The 16320-nt window shown below is 36.6% G+C and overlaps 1 protein-coding gene across 4 annotated transcripts in view; it reads right to left on the bottom strand.

Annotated features, from left to right (window-relative positions):
* Positions 1-16320, bottom strand: part of LOC124353766 (rab11 family-interacting protein 4) — a 224922-nt gene that overhangs the window by 62526 nt on the left and 146076 nt on the right. For all 4 annotated transcript variants that reach the window (XM_046803760.1, XM_046803763.1, XM_046803764.1 and 1 more), the window contains one exon: positions 13751-13868. In XM_046803760.1, the coding sequence (XP_046659716.1) occupies positions 13751-13868 (118 nt within the window). The remainder of the gene's footprint in view (positions 1-13750; positions 13869-16320) is intronic.

Below are 16320 nucleotides of genomic sequence, written 5' to 3'. Positions count from 1 at the left end.
GGACCGAATGGAAAGAAAGGATTTCCATAATGCGGCCAGTAATGGAGGAATCCTGCCCCAAGTATGCGAGAGAGCGGGATCCATTAAGTCGGATGACCGCGGTAAAACACGCAGCTCTCCTCTCCTCTCGCAGAAAATTGTTCGCGCCCCACTCAAGTGACCGTTTAACAACAAACACGGGTTATTTACTGCAGCCTCTGTCACTTTCAGAACAGTCAGGGTGTTTGAATTGTCATTTCTTGAAGTGCTTCTCACTTTCCCGACTTGGCTGGCAAAATGGACACCTCGACTTTGGAGATGAGTCGGTGGAATAAGCTATGGGTATCGGATAAGATGAAGAGGGTTGTGGTTAAGTCATTCTGTGCTTGTTCAATTGAGGTGTTAAGTCACTAAATTTAAGTTTTACTTTTCAAAACATCTTTTGATCTTTGACATCCTCCAATATTCAAATCATCATAAATCCATGGTTTCTAGAAGACTTAAAATTCAAGTTCATACGAAGAGTTGAATTTATCGAGTTTTTAAATAATTAGACCATAAGCCGGTTCCAACAAAGAGTAATTTTCTAAAAATTTTCCGAAAAATGTGTAGCATATCAAATGTAGCAACTGTGACAAACTGTAACTTCTTTGCATTTGGAATTGAAGTACAGTACTTCACACGGTAAGGAAAGTCCTCAATCAAATTAAATTTGAGTACTGCTTCGTACTGCATGTGAGCAACTGCTAACAGATGTTAACTTCTACCAGTAACAAAACGGGAGCACCGCTTAAATTTGCTATACTAAGAGAGACGCGCGAGTGTGGAAGCAGTCTACTTCACTGTTGAAGTCGAAAAAGGCGTGGAGAAAATCTCAGTTTATCACTTAACTAACTGGCTAACTTATTTATATTCCAAATATACTTCAAGATCCAATATAATGATTATTGGCTTTCATAATATAAAAATAATAAAACAAAAGTTTTTTTTTCAAAGGGGAGGCCGATCCCCTTTTAAGCTTTATTCTGTCCGTCCTCATGTTGGTGCGAGGATCTTATCAAACAGAATAAGGGAGAGGAACGATACAGTACAAGGTCGATTATACTGATCAAAATACTTTAGGTCACAGACAGGATTTGAACCTGCGTTATCTCTAACTCAGACCCAAAGTCTAACGTCTTAGACTACTCGACCACCCGCACTTCCTGTATTTAGATTTAGAAAACTAAATACATATAGGGAAAACTAAATTTTAAGAACTCTTTGAAAAATTAAAATACTTTATAAAATTTAAAATTTTTGGCAGTTGTAAATAGACATTTTTCACAATACGAGTAAATATAATTTTTTTAACTTTTTGTTATTCGCAATTCACTCTGAAGAACAAGCATACCAATTTTAGTATAGCTTCGCATGTAGACTCCTTGTAACGCTTTCTAAGACGCGTTTAATTAGATGAAAAATTCGGTAAACTTAATGTTTAGGTACTCTTGACTTTTACCTCCGTCAAACAATAAAAAATGCAACATTCACAAGTGTTGGTATTTGGTAAGCCCTTTTCCCAACTACTTCTAAAGTGTCAATTTGTGGATAAACATACATTCCGCCTCTCCAAAAACATCACAAGTTTTAATTCAAAGTCAAATTTGATGTTATCGGAGTCAAGTAATCCTGCTGCTGATCCGCCCGTTTTCACACAACAATTCGCAACTTCTCTAATCACATCGATATTCGCACCAGCAAAAGTGCGTCTGCACGCCCGCATTTCCGACCAGAGAGATAGAATAGTTCAAGGACATCTCAGGGTCATCTCGTGTCCTTGCAGTTGCCCGGGAGCACCGCCCGCTCCTGCAAACCCGTTCTGGTCCGTGTCCGCCGAAACATTCGGACTTTTGTTCTCACTATCTGAACTGTGAGGTTATATCATTTTTCGGTCCTTCCTCTCCTAAACTATCGCTTCCTGTTCGGGTGATAAAAACCCACGGAGTAAATTCTGAGCTTCTGCAAAGACAGATAACAATATATCTTTAAAAGTTTTGTCGTTTCTTTATGCATACGCGCTTCTTTATAAAAACATGACATACTTTGTAACTTGCCCAGATCAACTGGACACTAGAAACGAATCAATCAAATCAAATTCTTTACTGTTCATTGACATGATACATGCATGGAACACGGTCAGATATTATAGAACCGATTAATACTAGACAGAAGAATACAAAATCACACATTTAAATATCAGTTAAAACAGTTTAAAATACCAATGCAGCTTATTTACTGCCGCAACAGTACACCATACAATGTGTATTTGAACATTGAACACGTTCACTAAAGTATCAACGGATCATCATGTAATTGTTACAGTCTGTCCATTAACTTAGAACGAATAAATCTCTTAGCGACTCTATGTTCCCTATTTATAAATAAAGTTCAATACAAAATATATATATGTGTCTATAGGTGGATCCATTCTCGAGATACATACAGGAGCGCATAGTAGTCTAGATTGTTCAAGAATTACTATTATCATCTCCTAGCATATAGACTTTACAAAGAGGAACAAGATGAACTGCCAGAACGGAATGTTCAAGGATCACCATTATCTCCTTGGCTCCCTTATAGACTGCACAAAGAGGAACAAGATGGACTGCCAGAACGGAATGTTCAAGGATAACCTATATCTTCTCGGCTCCCATATAGACTGCACAAAGATTAACAAGACGAACTGCTATAACGGAAAGTTCAAGGATAACCTATATCTTCCCGGCTCCCATATAGACTGCACAAAGAGGAACAAGATGGACTGCCAGAACGAAATGTTCAAGGATCACCATTATCTCCCCGGCTCCCATATAGACTGCACAAAGATTAACAAGACGAACTGCCAGAAAGGAAAGTTCAAGGATAACCTATATCTTCTCGGCACCCATAGACTGTACAAAGAGGAACAAGATGAACTGCCAGGACGGAATGTTCAAGGATCACCATTATCTCCCCGGCTCCCATATAGACTGCATAAAGATTAACAAGACGAACTGCCAGAACGAAAAGTTCAAGGATAACCTATATCTTCTCGGCTCCCATATAGACAGCACAAAGAGGAACAAGATGAACTGCCAGAACGGAATGTTCAAGGATCACAATTATCTCCCCCGCTCCCATATAGACTGCACAAAGATTAACAAGACGAACTGCCAGAAAGGAAAGTTCAAGGATAACCTATATCTTCTCGGCACCCATAGACTGTACAAAGAGGAACAAGATGAACTGCCAGGACGGAATGTTCAAGGATCACCATTATCTCCCCGGCTCCCATATAGACTGCACAAAGATTAACAAGACGAACTGCCAGAACGGAAAGTTCGAGGATAACCTATATCTTCTCGGCTCCCATATAGACAGCACAAAGAGGAACAAGATGGACTGCCAGAACGGAATGTTCAAGGATCACCATTATCTCCCCGGCTCCCATATAGACTGCACAAAGATTAACAAGGAAAGTTGTTGCCAGAAGTTGCCAGAAAGGAAAGTTCAAGGATAACCTATATCTTCTCGTCACCCATAGACTGTACAAAGAGGAACAAGATGAACTGCCAGGACGGAATGTTCAATAATCACCTTTATCACCACGACTCCCATATAAACTTTACAAAGAGATACAGGATAAGCTGCCAAAGCTGAACTTATGAGCTTGCAAACTATGTTCCCCCTAATCCCCTAATCTGTTCAAGGGTTATAATTATCTCCACGGCTTCCATATGGATTTCACAAAGAGGAACAGGATGAGATGGCAGAGCGGGACTCTTCAAGGATCACCATTATCTCCGAGGCTGCCGCATAGTCTTCACTAACAGGAAGAGGATGAGCTGCTAGAGCTGCGGTAGCCATGCAGTTCAGGTAATTGCCAACCACCCTACTAGTTATAGTTATAGAACAGAAGGTGCTGTTATGATTAAGCACAGATTAATGACCATACATGTGCGCACAATTACCCCCACTGTGCTTATCCATTCTCCTGGTAAATATTTCTACTTCTTACAATCCTATAATCATATTTTAATTGCACCCTCATTATAAACTCAACATATTAAGGAAAATGTCTTCAAGAAGTAGCATCTAATTTTGAGGTTTTTAATATTTGTTTGAGGTTTTTAATATTTGTTAGAAATTTTAAAATATAATTGTATATCTCTAATTAAAAATAACTTAGTTAACAAAAGTATACACTGATCTGGTCTTCTATGTACTAAGAACCCGTCAATGTTAAGAAAAGGGTCATTACTACACAACAAGACTCATTCATTAAGGTGCTATAGTACGAGAGAAATCATTGAAAGCATGGCCGTATGTAAAAATATTTGCTAACGCTCAGCCAAATCCCATGGAATAACACGCAAAATCATCGAACTCAGTTTTGCTATTATATGAATGAAGCTTCGCGCAAAATTTAAAGTGTATAGGTAGCTCTTTTTCGAGAGATCGTGCAGACAGTCAAATAGATAGACCAACAGCCAGAAAATATTTGTTTAGTCCCACGACTTGGCTAACACTCAGCCAGTTATTTAAGTGGCAACACTAGTACGGTAATAAATTTTGAGTTTATATTTATAATTTTCTTTAATATCAAACACACAGTGAGAGCGTGCGACCACTTATTACATTGATATACATATAAATATATTTAAAACTTTATAATAGTTTGGTAAGCTTATACAGTGATAATCTGTATCTTTTCATAGAACAAAACGCGTTTTTACTGAATACGTTTCCCTTAGATCACAAATAGGATCTATCGAAATAAGTTAAAACCCATGGAAATGTACAGTAAAACAACTTTGTATTGGTTCACGAAATAGAACTAGAGGATTTTTAATTGTACCATTCGATAGGCCTCTCTACCAAGAGTTGTATTGTATTTCCAGACAAAATGTAAGTTCAATATGATAAAGTTGTAAAACTAGGAACCTTTTGTACGGATCTGGTTTGAGTCATCATGTAAAGCATTTAACGGGCTTTTAGCATTGAAAATTGAGCAAAACACGTTACAATTCGTGGAAATGAAAGTTTTTTACTTAAAAGTTGAACCTGTGCGCTGGACATATTCTAAATAATAGAAATAAACAATATCTTTAAAAAGTCTGGAAATAAAGGTATTTAAAATGTAAAACTACGTGCTAAATTTAAGTAAATCAAAATCGCACTATCTTTGCAAACACAATTAGTGGCCAAAGGGGGATCTATGAACAGACAAACACACACGGGGATCAGGTACTTCACATTACCTTCCTCATTAATTCACTATACATAAGACCAGGGAGGCGCCAAATTACAAAATATAATGATAAATTTTTCATCCTTAAAAATTGGAAAATAGATTATTAACACAAAGTAACTTAAATATTTACATTAAGAAATTATTCACTTTAAATACCTTATCGCATAAGAAGATCTAAATAAGAATGATTTAAGGGTCGGGGTCACGACACTGGGCAATTTGGGTTCTACAGGTGGATACATTCCTCGCCCAGGAGCAAAGCTTTGATAATGTACTTTAGAACTGTTCTGGGTTAAAATATACGACTCAATATTAGTAAGAAGTGTTGAAAGTTTTATGACAACGTACTTCAGAACTGTCCTATATTAAAATACACTTTTTATTATTGTTAAGAAGTGTTGAAAGTTTTATGACAACATACTTCAAAACGTCCTGGGTTAAAATACATTATTCACTCTTATTAATAAATTATGAAAGTTTTATGATAACGTACTTCAGAAATGTTCTGGATTAAAATACACGACTCAATATTATTAAGAAGTGTTGAAAGTTTTATGACAACATACTTTAGAACGTGCTCGGTTAACATACACGATTCATTCTTATTAAGAAGTCTTGAAATTTTTATGATAACGTACTTCAGAACTGTTCTTTGTTAAAATACACGTTTCAATATTATTAGTTTTATGATAACGTACTTAAGAAGGGTTCTGAGTTAAAATACACTATTCACTCTTATTAATAAGTTTTGAAAGTTTTATGGCCGTTTATTAGGCCTGAAATAGATTATTGGAATAGTGAAAACGGGAAAAGTAGAGCGGAATTGGCCGCACACTATAAAAAAATGTAATTAACAGGTGTTTCTATCGATGTGAGTGATTCACATTCACTTCGCGCTGGAAAGGAGATGCCGATGCCTATATTAAATCAGTTTCAGCCAGGGTCGGAAAAACTTTCCAACAGTTTAAAACCGCACAGTCTAATAGGTTTATTGTCGTTAAACATGGTTGAAATTATAAGGCAGAACAGGCCTGAAATTGCGGTTGCTGTGGCGATTAATTTGACAGGAACTACTTAAAAATAGTTTCTAGATCTTTCTAGGAAATAGTTTTATAATTTAAATACACATGAATCGGACCGTTACAGTTTGAAATCAACAAAGCATAAAATGTATGTATTATTTACTAACCTTCTACTGCTTCACGTTATTGTTTTGTACAGCAATTTCATATAACGAACTTTAACTCATCATATGAACTTGTACAATTAGACTATCACATGAAGATATCGAGACCACCTAAACCATCTACGGAGGGGGAAAGTAAGTCACAGAGGACAAAATGAGGCCAGAAGAGTCCTGTCCTTCTAATATTTGCCGCACGAAGGTTGCCATTATTTGTGTACATTTCAAAATTCCACTGTGGCGTCCACATATGTTCATCAGAAGTGATTTTAAAATAAGAAAAAGCTCAGTATTGCATGCTGATTGACCGGAGTATACAACTATAGTTCTTTACGAACGAATAAAGATGAAAATTAGTAAGAATAAAATTTAACTGAAACTATATAACAAGGTATCAGGACACCCAATTCCCTCTTTGCTATCTAAAGAACTATTAGCTTTGAAGAATAGTATCTATAAACTTCCATTTAATTTGCAATAACGATTCGTCACCATGTAAGGGCGTAGCCAGCGAGGGGTCCAAAGGGTCCGCACCCCTCCTCCAAATTTTCAATTTTTTTCAATTGCTTTTTAAGTAAACTATTATTATTATTGAAGTAATTAAGATCGTTCGCAACAAAGAAACGAGTCAAGAACCTTTTAACGAACAAATGGGGCCTTACTCTCTGTCTACTAAGGGAAAATATCAGTTGTCTGGACCCCCCCGCCATATTTTTTTCTTGGCTACGTTCTTGTCACCATTGGAGGTAATTTCAACTAAATAAATGAGTATAGAAATATAACTTTTTTATGAACGAAGAAAAGAATTTAGAAAGGACAAACAGGAGGGCCAAGGAAAAGTGTTAGGAGGCGCCCAAGCAGAAAATGCAAACGACACGACGAGAAACCCACTTTCAGCGTTAACTGAGACATTTCTCCACTCGTATAAGTCTGTACCGCCACAACTCTGAAGGGCCGCCATTTTGCACATTTCCATGATAATATCCAATCAACGGCGTCAAACGGCGTGACGAAGACTGTCAGTGGACGCTCCCGCGCTGAGCAGAGCCGCCGCGCGCCGCACTGGGCACCCATAGTTGCCCGGCTTCTATTACGAAACGTTTACGCAACGTCTGCGAATCTGTCTTCAGCGTGGAAATCTCGTTAACGACAGATCAACGTTCTACGGTTGTGGGACTTCCGACAAGTTGTACGATCCTGCGATAGTGGCGGTATAGGGTAAAAACCTTACTATCGTATATAACTATAGATTCATGCTATTGATTCCAATTGGACTGAAAGGATCTCTTAATAAAAAATTGAATTTTTTTCGAAACAGCTACCAAATAACCTAGCGTATAAATGAGAAAGATTGTGAACTGGCTTTAAATTAATGTTTGTTTGGAAGTCAATTAGGTACAAGAGGACATTGTTTTTAGTAAAAGCGGTCCCTTTAAAATATCTTCTCCCGTGCATGGTAAGTTATAGGTAAATGAACTAAAGGATCTTATAAAGAATTGTTGAATCTGGGTTAACTAATTCCGCCTACCGCGGAATTTTTAAATCAGCATTAACTAATTCCGCCGACCAGTTCAGCTTGTAAATGAGAAGATGGTGAACTGACTTTAAATTAATGTCAGGAAGTCAATTAGACGAAAGAGGACATTGTTTTTACTAAAAGTGATCCCTTTCCAATTCATCTTCTCCTATGCAAGGCAAAGGTAAATAAACTAAACGATCTTATAAAGATTTGTTAGATCTGGGCTAACTAATTCCGCCGACCAGGTCAGCTAACTACCTCAGAATCTTAATAGTAATCTCCTTCGGCATGTTTCAATAGCTTCAACCTTTCTACATACATGGTACTAATATTTGCCACGTTTGATGATAAATTCATCATCCATCAATATTAGAGTGCTAAAATCAATGATTCTTCACACCTTTTGTGAAATATTCTTGCGATTCAACATGAAATGTGTAAAATTATGAATACCCTAAAAGAAGGAAACTTATTATTATTGTATAAAGCAAACAAGTCTCCAGTTAGACTAGCATTGTCTTTTTGACCTATGATTCAAGAAAACGCCTGTTCCACGTTCAAAACAAATAAAATTATCAACAAGTTAAAAATTGTACAAACTCCGATAAAATTTAACTGTAATTCCGACTAAAATTGATACAATGCCGAACATCTTCAATGATATAAACAAATTTCACCAAAGATCGGAGGTTCGATCAAGTCACGGAAACAATACTATTAACTCTGTGGGATCGGACCGCCCTTTCCGTCTGCGATATAGCCGGCAATCTAAAATGATAGCCGTTTGGAGATCCGATCAGATTTTGATCCGATGGCAATTTTAGTACCACCGCCGGGTCGCATCGCGCGCCGAGAAAGTCAGACAATGGAGAAAACAGAGAAGCGGACTCCAAGGAACGCACACTACACGAGACAATCAACTAAATCACAAAACAAGTTCAAAACAAACCACGACTACATCAAAACCATAGTTGACAACATCTTAATAAAGATGACAAACTCTCAATTAATACAACAAATTCCCTAATAATACCAATAAAATACATAAAATAAATCAATAATAATAATATATAAATAAATAAAATAATATAAAATATATAAATATTAAATATATAAAAATAATAAAACATAAAAATAATAGATAAATAAATTAAATTAAATTAAGAAATAAAATAAATAAATAAAATTAATGAAATAATGAGTTTGCACAAATGTAACTACGAAAATTAAATCATTAGAAAGTACGACAGCGTAATCTCGGGATAAGTGTGGATACAAGTAGTTTGATCAACCAACTGTGAAATTATCCACGGCTGTGCAACATATCCTAGACTTACTTTCACTAGATTCTATCTTCTGAACGTTTAATCTAATTTTCATTACCATTTCACAAACAGAGTTTCATCAATGGTAAAAAAATTCTACTGTAATTCTAAAATTAAACTCGTTACAATTCTTAGGAATATTAGACAATTTCCTGAAGCAGAAATAACCCAAATTATTTTTTGATAAAGCACAAATATCTGGGTTTTCAATAACTTAATCAGAACATTTATAACTAATTTTTTTTTTTCTTCTTGATTCTTTGACTCCTGTTTTCAAGGCCGTTAATTTCAATTCCACCCCCTCCCACCTACTAGTAAACGATCTACAAGATGGGGATATCAATTTAAATAATTTCCACTGATCCCTGTAGATCAACAATAATTGTTATAGGTCGTTTCTTTCACTGCCTTGTCGTCTTTGGAACGCTCTCACTGATGATATTACAAATATTAAGGGTAGTAAATGTTCCTGGGCGAGGGTCAGGGACTTGCTGCTAGGAGGTCTGTTGGGGTAATGTAGGCATTGCAATAAAGGAATTTTGATTTTCAATTTTTCTCTTGAGAATTTTTTTCAGATTAACTTAAAACTGCTGACCATAACCAATACAATATTACAGCTTATGAACAATAATTATTGATTTTAGATCAGTTAAACGCGAAACAAGACGTAAATTTAATTTCCGACGTGTTTTTCTATCTGTCGCAAAAACTAGCTCCAGACGAACATTTCAGTAGCTTTATACAGGTCTGCTGGCAGGCGGTATGCAACCGTGAACTATGTGGGATTACCAAAGGGGAAATAACCGAGAAAATCGGATTTCAACGTAAACCAATAAAGCGACTAGAACGGTGTTGCGCACGCGCCGTGCCATGATGTAACGTCTGCGCATGCGCTACTACAGCGTCAGTCAGTATTAGCTGACGTTAGATAACATTTTTCACATACTTGCATTGTTGATCATATCGTGTCTGTTATCATTTTTTTTAGCGGACACGCTCGCCAATTTGATTGATAAATTGGTCCGAACAAATATATAAGCAGTGTGAAAGTAGTATGTTTGAGATTATTTGGTGCAGTTATTCATTTATCAAAGTTTCCATAATATTAAAAGCATTTAAAATTATTTAATTTTGCTACGCCAAAGACATTTTGGAAATGTTCATACATAAAATAGTCTAAAAATTATTTTAACGAATTGAATATTGTGTTCTCTATACATGAATGTAATGACAATGCAGAATTTTTATTAATGTATAACACCATCATCAGTAATATAAACAGTATGTTATTTTAAAAATATAATATGATTTTGGACATTTGCCATCATCAATATGTTAACAAAATATAACTCTGAGTTTGAAGCGCCGCGATACCACAGGAAATGCCGACATTGATTTTATTATCAGTATTCCACCTTAGCTTGTACGTGTGACATGTTGTGTTGTGCTCTTGGTTATGTGCAGTGACATTGCTTGGGAAAATTCTCACTAGTCTGGATTTAATGCTGTAGGTATACTGGTTAGTGTTCATGTAATAGGGTTTACTTCTTGGAACATATAACAATGGCAAATACAGAAATCCTGTCATCCTTTCCAATCATCCATCGTCAATAACATACTGTAAACAAGCACTATCGGTTTAATACCAAATACATTTATTTCAATTCACTAGTAAAAATACAAATTTTACGCAAACTTACGCAACTTTTGCACCATTGATTCTTAAACTAGAAACACGATAAAGGAAAATTAATAACATATGTTGTTTGTCAGAAGACTTCCCATTCACATTTCCCTCACACAATAAATAGCGTGTTTCACCTACTTTATACTCCAATTTATAATTATACAAGCTGTACGAATACAATACTACAATCCACCAAATATTCCAAGCCTTGTTGACAAAACCAATTCAACTTGCCCGACCACGGTGTCATCAGATACACGCTGGGCCCGCGACCGCACGGTGCTGTGGAGTTGCGCGTGATATCCCGGGGACGTGAAACTGAACTCGCTGCCACCACAATCTACGCAGAAACTGGCCAATCTGTGCGTTTGTGTTGGAGGCTCGCGAAATCGGAATTTGCACCGATCCGTTCCACCGTTCCTGGCACGCGACGCTGTTTCAGACTGCTTCTACGTTGGAAAGAATACTGTTACTAAAATTAAATGCATGACTTCCAAGTTTGAAAGTGAAAAAAAACAAATATGTACATTATTTTATTAACGCTTTCTTTCTGGTATTTACTCTTCTATTAGTAGTTTTGTGGTTATAGGAAATTTTGGTTGCCTGCTAGTGCCATTTCACTAGAACTGTAATTAGGTCTGTTGTAGTTAGAAAGGCAAATTTGACCACTATTACACATGGGAATGGATAAAACATTTAGAAACAAGTAAAACCTCTCCTGTCCACCAAATAACAATACTATTTGAATTTTTTCATTTTATATAAAACGGTTTATAAAATACAAAATTTTAGTCTGCAATAGCAATTGCGCCTAACTATCGTTTACTATCGATAAAATTGTACAAGTACACCGATGTTTTAACAAACTCTTCGCAATACTCGTTTTTGTGACACTTGAAAAATTTAGAAACATTAAATACACAAATTTCTGTAATCATTACAATCCTTAATATTACAAATCAAGCTACCCATTTCGCGAAACACCCCTATTTCTAAAGAAGCTTCATATTGAAACGAATCGGTTGTTGAAATTCAACAGACTCTTTCAACTGCCCAAATAGAGAGATGTGAAAGAAATGAAAAAGGACGAGTCTTTGTACGCTCTCTAGATAGCCTTTTGTGCCTTTACCAGAACTTTATCAAACGGACTAATACAGCCCTTTGAGGAACGATTGGAAAATAAATCCTTTCGGTATATCTTTTCCGTTCCGTTTATTGCTATTTAATGAATTCGTGCCCTACAGTAGTGGAAGAAAAATGTTAAATTAATTTTACGAAACGACCTTCGCGTATTATTTACGTACTCTATCCCACCATATAATTTACAATTCCGCGTGATTTCTATCCCGCCTTACCTCGATGTGGGATTAAATTTTTATTTTGCTCATCTCATATTCCCTCATCTTCTTTGCACAAATGTTCTTCCTTTATCTCTTTGGACTCCTAAGCTACCGAGCATTCAATGTAGTCTTGTCTACATCTCTTCTTTCTGGCTCTCCCCTTTGCCACACTCCGCATTTCCGGTCATTTCACCTTTGTTTGCTCGAAGACACGAGAGTTTTCCAGGTTGGATTCTGCGCCGCACCGCGCCTTCCAGCTCAGCGATTCGTCCTGCATTCTCTGTGCTGCATTCTGCCCCAGAGACAAGCCTTGAGACAACAGGAACGTGCAGAGAAAGTCTGGCTTGGCCAACAACGCTGCGGCGATTCTGCTATAGTTGTCCAGAGCGGGATTTGACCTTGGAACTAAGCTATGCTGCGGCCGCCGGCTTTGTAAACACAGACACTCCTACAATTTACAGGTGTATAATTTGACCATATCAAGGCGAAACTTCTTGTCAAACGAGTAACGCCACACTATTCAGATTTCTTTTTTCATGTTTCAGAAAACAAACTGCACTGCACATCATGCCTACTGATATTTTTAGCCATTCCCAAGTACATAGACTTTAATTAAATGTTTAGATATAAAAAAATTAAACACAATTATCTTGACAGACAGCTACAAAGTCCACAGTAAATTATAAACTACACAACAACGCATCTCGACGGGATTCTGTAACAATTTTAAATTTTTGTCCACTAACATATTGATACACAAATCACAGATCTGAGCATATCACGATTGTATTTGAGCATGTTTAAAATGCACGCATAGTAAATGCGTTCCAGAAGCTTAACACCACACACAAGAAATATCTTGAATCAGTAGAACCACAAATAAGGCAGTTTTATATTTCTTTCACTGTAACCATTGATGACACCTGGTACCTCCAGGTAAAATTTGTTATCTCATTAAAAATCCTAATTTTCCTCATCGATAGCACAGACATCACCTGGGTAGGTTGTGACTAAGATGGGAACCTAGTAAGCTGCCGAACGCGTAAACACTGAGTTAACAGTTTTCGGACACTTTCCATCATTATAAGGTACAGAAACAACTTTATCGACACAAAGTTTCGACAGCTCAGATCTGTACTCTTCTTCATGTACCAAAGCCTAAAGATATAAAAATGAGCATGCATAAAAAGTATTAAAAAATCAAAAACACGCGGCTATGGACTCGCCCAACTTGATGACAGAAGACGTTTTACACGAAATATCAAGCGTATATGTATACCTGAAGTGCACTGCCAGTTCCGGTAAAGCACAATTCATAATACTACCGAATACAAGCGCAATGCACATCACAGACGATATGTCTCCACAGTGGAACCTTGTAAATAAAAAAAGAAGCCAAGAAAATATGCCTACAGATCCACTGAAGCTGTGCTCGGACTTACCTTGTGATTCAGGTCGAGTACGTCCTCCTCCAGGGAAACATCCGAGTAGATATCGTCCGCTGTATCACAGGTGGAGCTCCGGCCCGAACTGTTGAAGCTGGAGCTGCGGTACAGTTGGCTGTAAATCATGCACAACATTTAGAATATGGGCAAGGGCGAAATACTTATAAATCCTAACCATTTTGTTTTAACACACAATTCCTTTTTTAAAGGAAGCATGAAAAGCAAAAACTTCTTCTGCGATGCCAGTGATGTGGACAGAACAAGTTTGGATGCCCCGAAAAATTCAAATCACTCCAGTCACAACTGTCCGATGATCAGAGTATTACAAGCCTTGTATTTTAATGCAGGTACTGAACCGCTTTGGTAAAAGCATGCGCATATTCAATGATAATAACTGGTCTACATACAATCATAATACTTGGAAGCTAACATCTAGTTGAAATCAGATGGAGTGACCCCGTCGACGTAGTGTAAATTTTAGGAAACCAATGAATATTTGTATATTCGTAATTTTCCCTTTGTTTTCTAAATATGTTTTTGTTCACTTGAAACAAGAAGTTGATAGACTTCTCACTTTACTTAATCATAAAAGAACCTTTTTGCTTCCGGAATGACAGAATATTCAGGACGAGTACAGTTGGTGGTAGAGGCCACTTCTGTCGAGATTCTGTGAGGAGGGATATCGAAGCTTTAGCAGTCATGCCATTCTGGAAGAAGGGGATGCTAGCTCTTTTTCGTTTTCCAGTAATCGTGGGCAGGACACAACACTCTCTCATGTCCAGCAACAGCCTCTATTACTAAGGGAGCTCCACCCACTCCAGCAGTCATCATTTGCACTAAACTAGACATATCGATCCACCCTCCTACCCCAATATCTCTACATATGCGGTTAGTGATGTGCCGCTCCTGGATATCCATAGGGTTGCCCATGTTTAAATGACACACTGGATTTTTGCTCTCCCCAGTGTAGTTTCAACTGAAGTGTGTGTTTTTTTTTTTTTTTTTCAAAAAGTATATAATTTAAAAATTGTTCATGAATCCATATTACTTTTGTAAATAACATGACAAAATGAAAATATTGGATAGAAATGGTATATGATTTAACAAAAACTATATCTGGCAGTCGTTTTTTTATAAGCAATAATACATACAGGGTGTATATTATGTCTGGAAACACCCAAATATATCCTTTAATAATTTAAATATAAAATTTGAAACCTCTTACAATCGTGATAGAGATTGGGCATCTACTTTTTGGAACAATGTTTTGTTATGTCACACACCAACGGGGGACGTCCTGCCGAGGGTATCGTGAATATTCTTAATGGAAGCCTATAACCTTGTGATACATAATTTTAAAGGTAATAGCTTACTGAATTGAATGCCACAAACCGCATCTCAAAGGAATTATTCTATCAGAAAATAGAGCATTTTTTAGTATTGAAAATTTACTGATGTTCAACAATGTAATTTTTAACATGGTTCTTGCCACAGAAATGTGTTACACTAATTTTTTAGCATTTTTTTTTAAATGTTCAATTAAAATAAAATAAACAATTTATTTTTAAGCTGGTTTCATTAGTACAAGTTTACCAGTTTTTATTACAATGAATAAAACTTATGAGTCACTTTCTCTGATTACTTATGAATCTGTACTTTGGTGTTTTCCAGTCAGCAGGAATGTTTAAAGAGACAAAGGTCACTAGCCTATGAGAAAACATTATTGTGTTATTAATCATCTGGTCTACAGGTTTCAGTTTGTTGAGCACGGAGCTTTCACTAGACAGGTCTAAGCTTGGGAATTACAAATGGACAAAGGTCCATATCATTCCTGTCGATTTAATCAGTGTCTCTGAAGCATTGCTGTCAACAAGTTATCTAATTACAGTAGTTCAGTTTTTTATTTGGCATTTTAATGGAATTGTCTGAAGAGAACGAATTACTCTGTTGATGATGCGAGGATATGGCGATCGTCCAAAGATCTTATCGGAAGTTTTGTAATTTGTTTAATGACACTTTCCCAGAAAGGAATCCCATAAGTGTTTCAACAATATCAAAAACTATTGAGCGTTTTGAAAGGACAGGGAGTGTACGTAATCGGCCAAAGTCGGGTAGGATACAATCTGCAACAGATGAAGAAACATGCACTAGATGTTTTGCAAACATTTATTGAAGACCCACATACATCGCTCAGAAAAGCTGCACAGCAACATGATATGCACCCTATGTCTGTGAGTAAGATTTTTGAAAATTAATAAATACAAACCATTTAAAGTTCATTTAGTCCAACAGTTAAGTGAGGATGATTACGACAGAAGAGTTGAGTTTTGTGAACTTGTGATGCGCAAATGTGATGACAATAAGAGATTTTTCTGACCAACAATACTATTTTCTGATGAGGCAACTTTTTTCCTAAATGGCAATGTTAACAGGCACAATTGCCGTTACTGGGCTAAGTGAAAACCCACATTGGATTACTGAGTCCCATTCACAGCAACCACAAAAACTGAACGTATGGTGTGGAATTTTAGGTAACAAAATTGTTGGACCCTTTTTTCATCAATGGA

This window comes from Homalodisca vitripennis, chromosome 2 (assembly GCF_021130785.1).
Source record: "Homalodisca vitripennis isolate AUS2020 chromosome 2, UT_GWSS_2.1, whole genome shotgun sequence".
Taxonomy (NCBI): domain Eukaryota; kingdom Metazoa; phylum Arthropoda; class Insecta; order Hemiptera; family Cicadellidae; genus Homalodisca; species Homalodisca vitripennis.
Note: the sequence above shows the minus strand (reverse complement) of the source record. Positions and strands in the feature narration are given on the sequence as shown.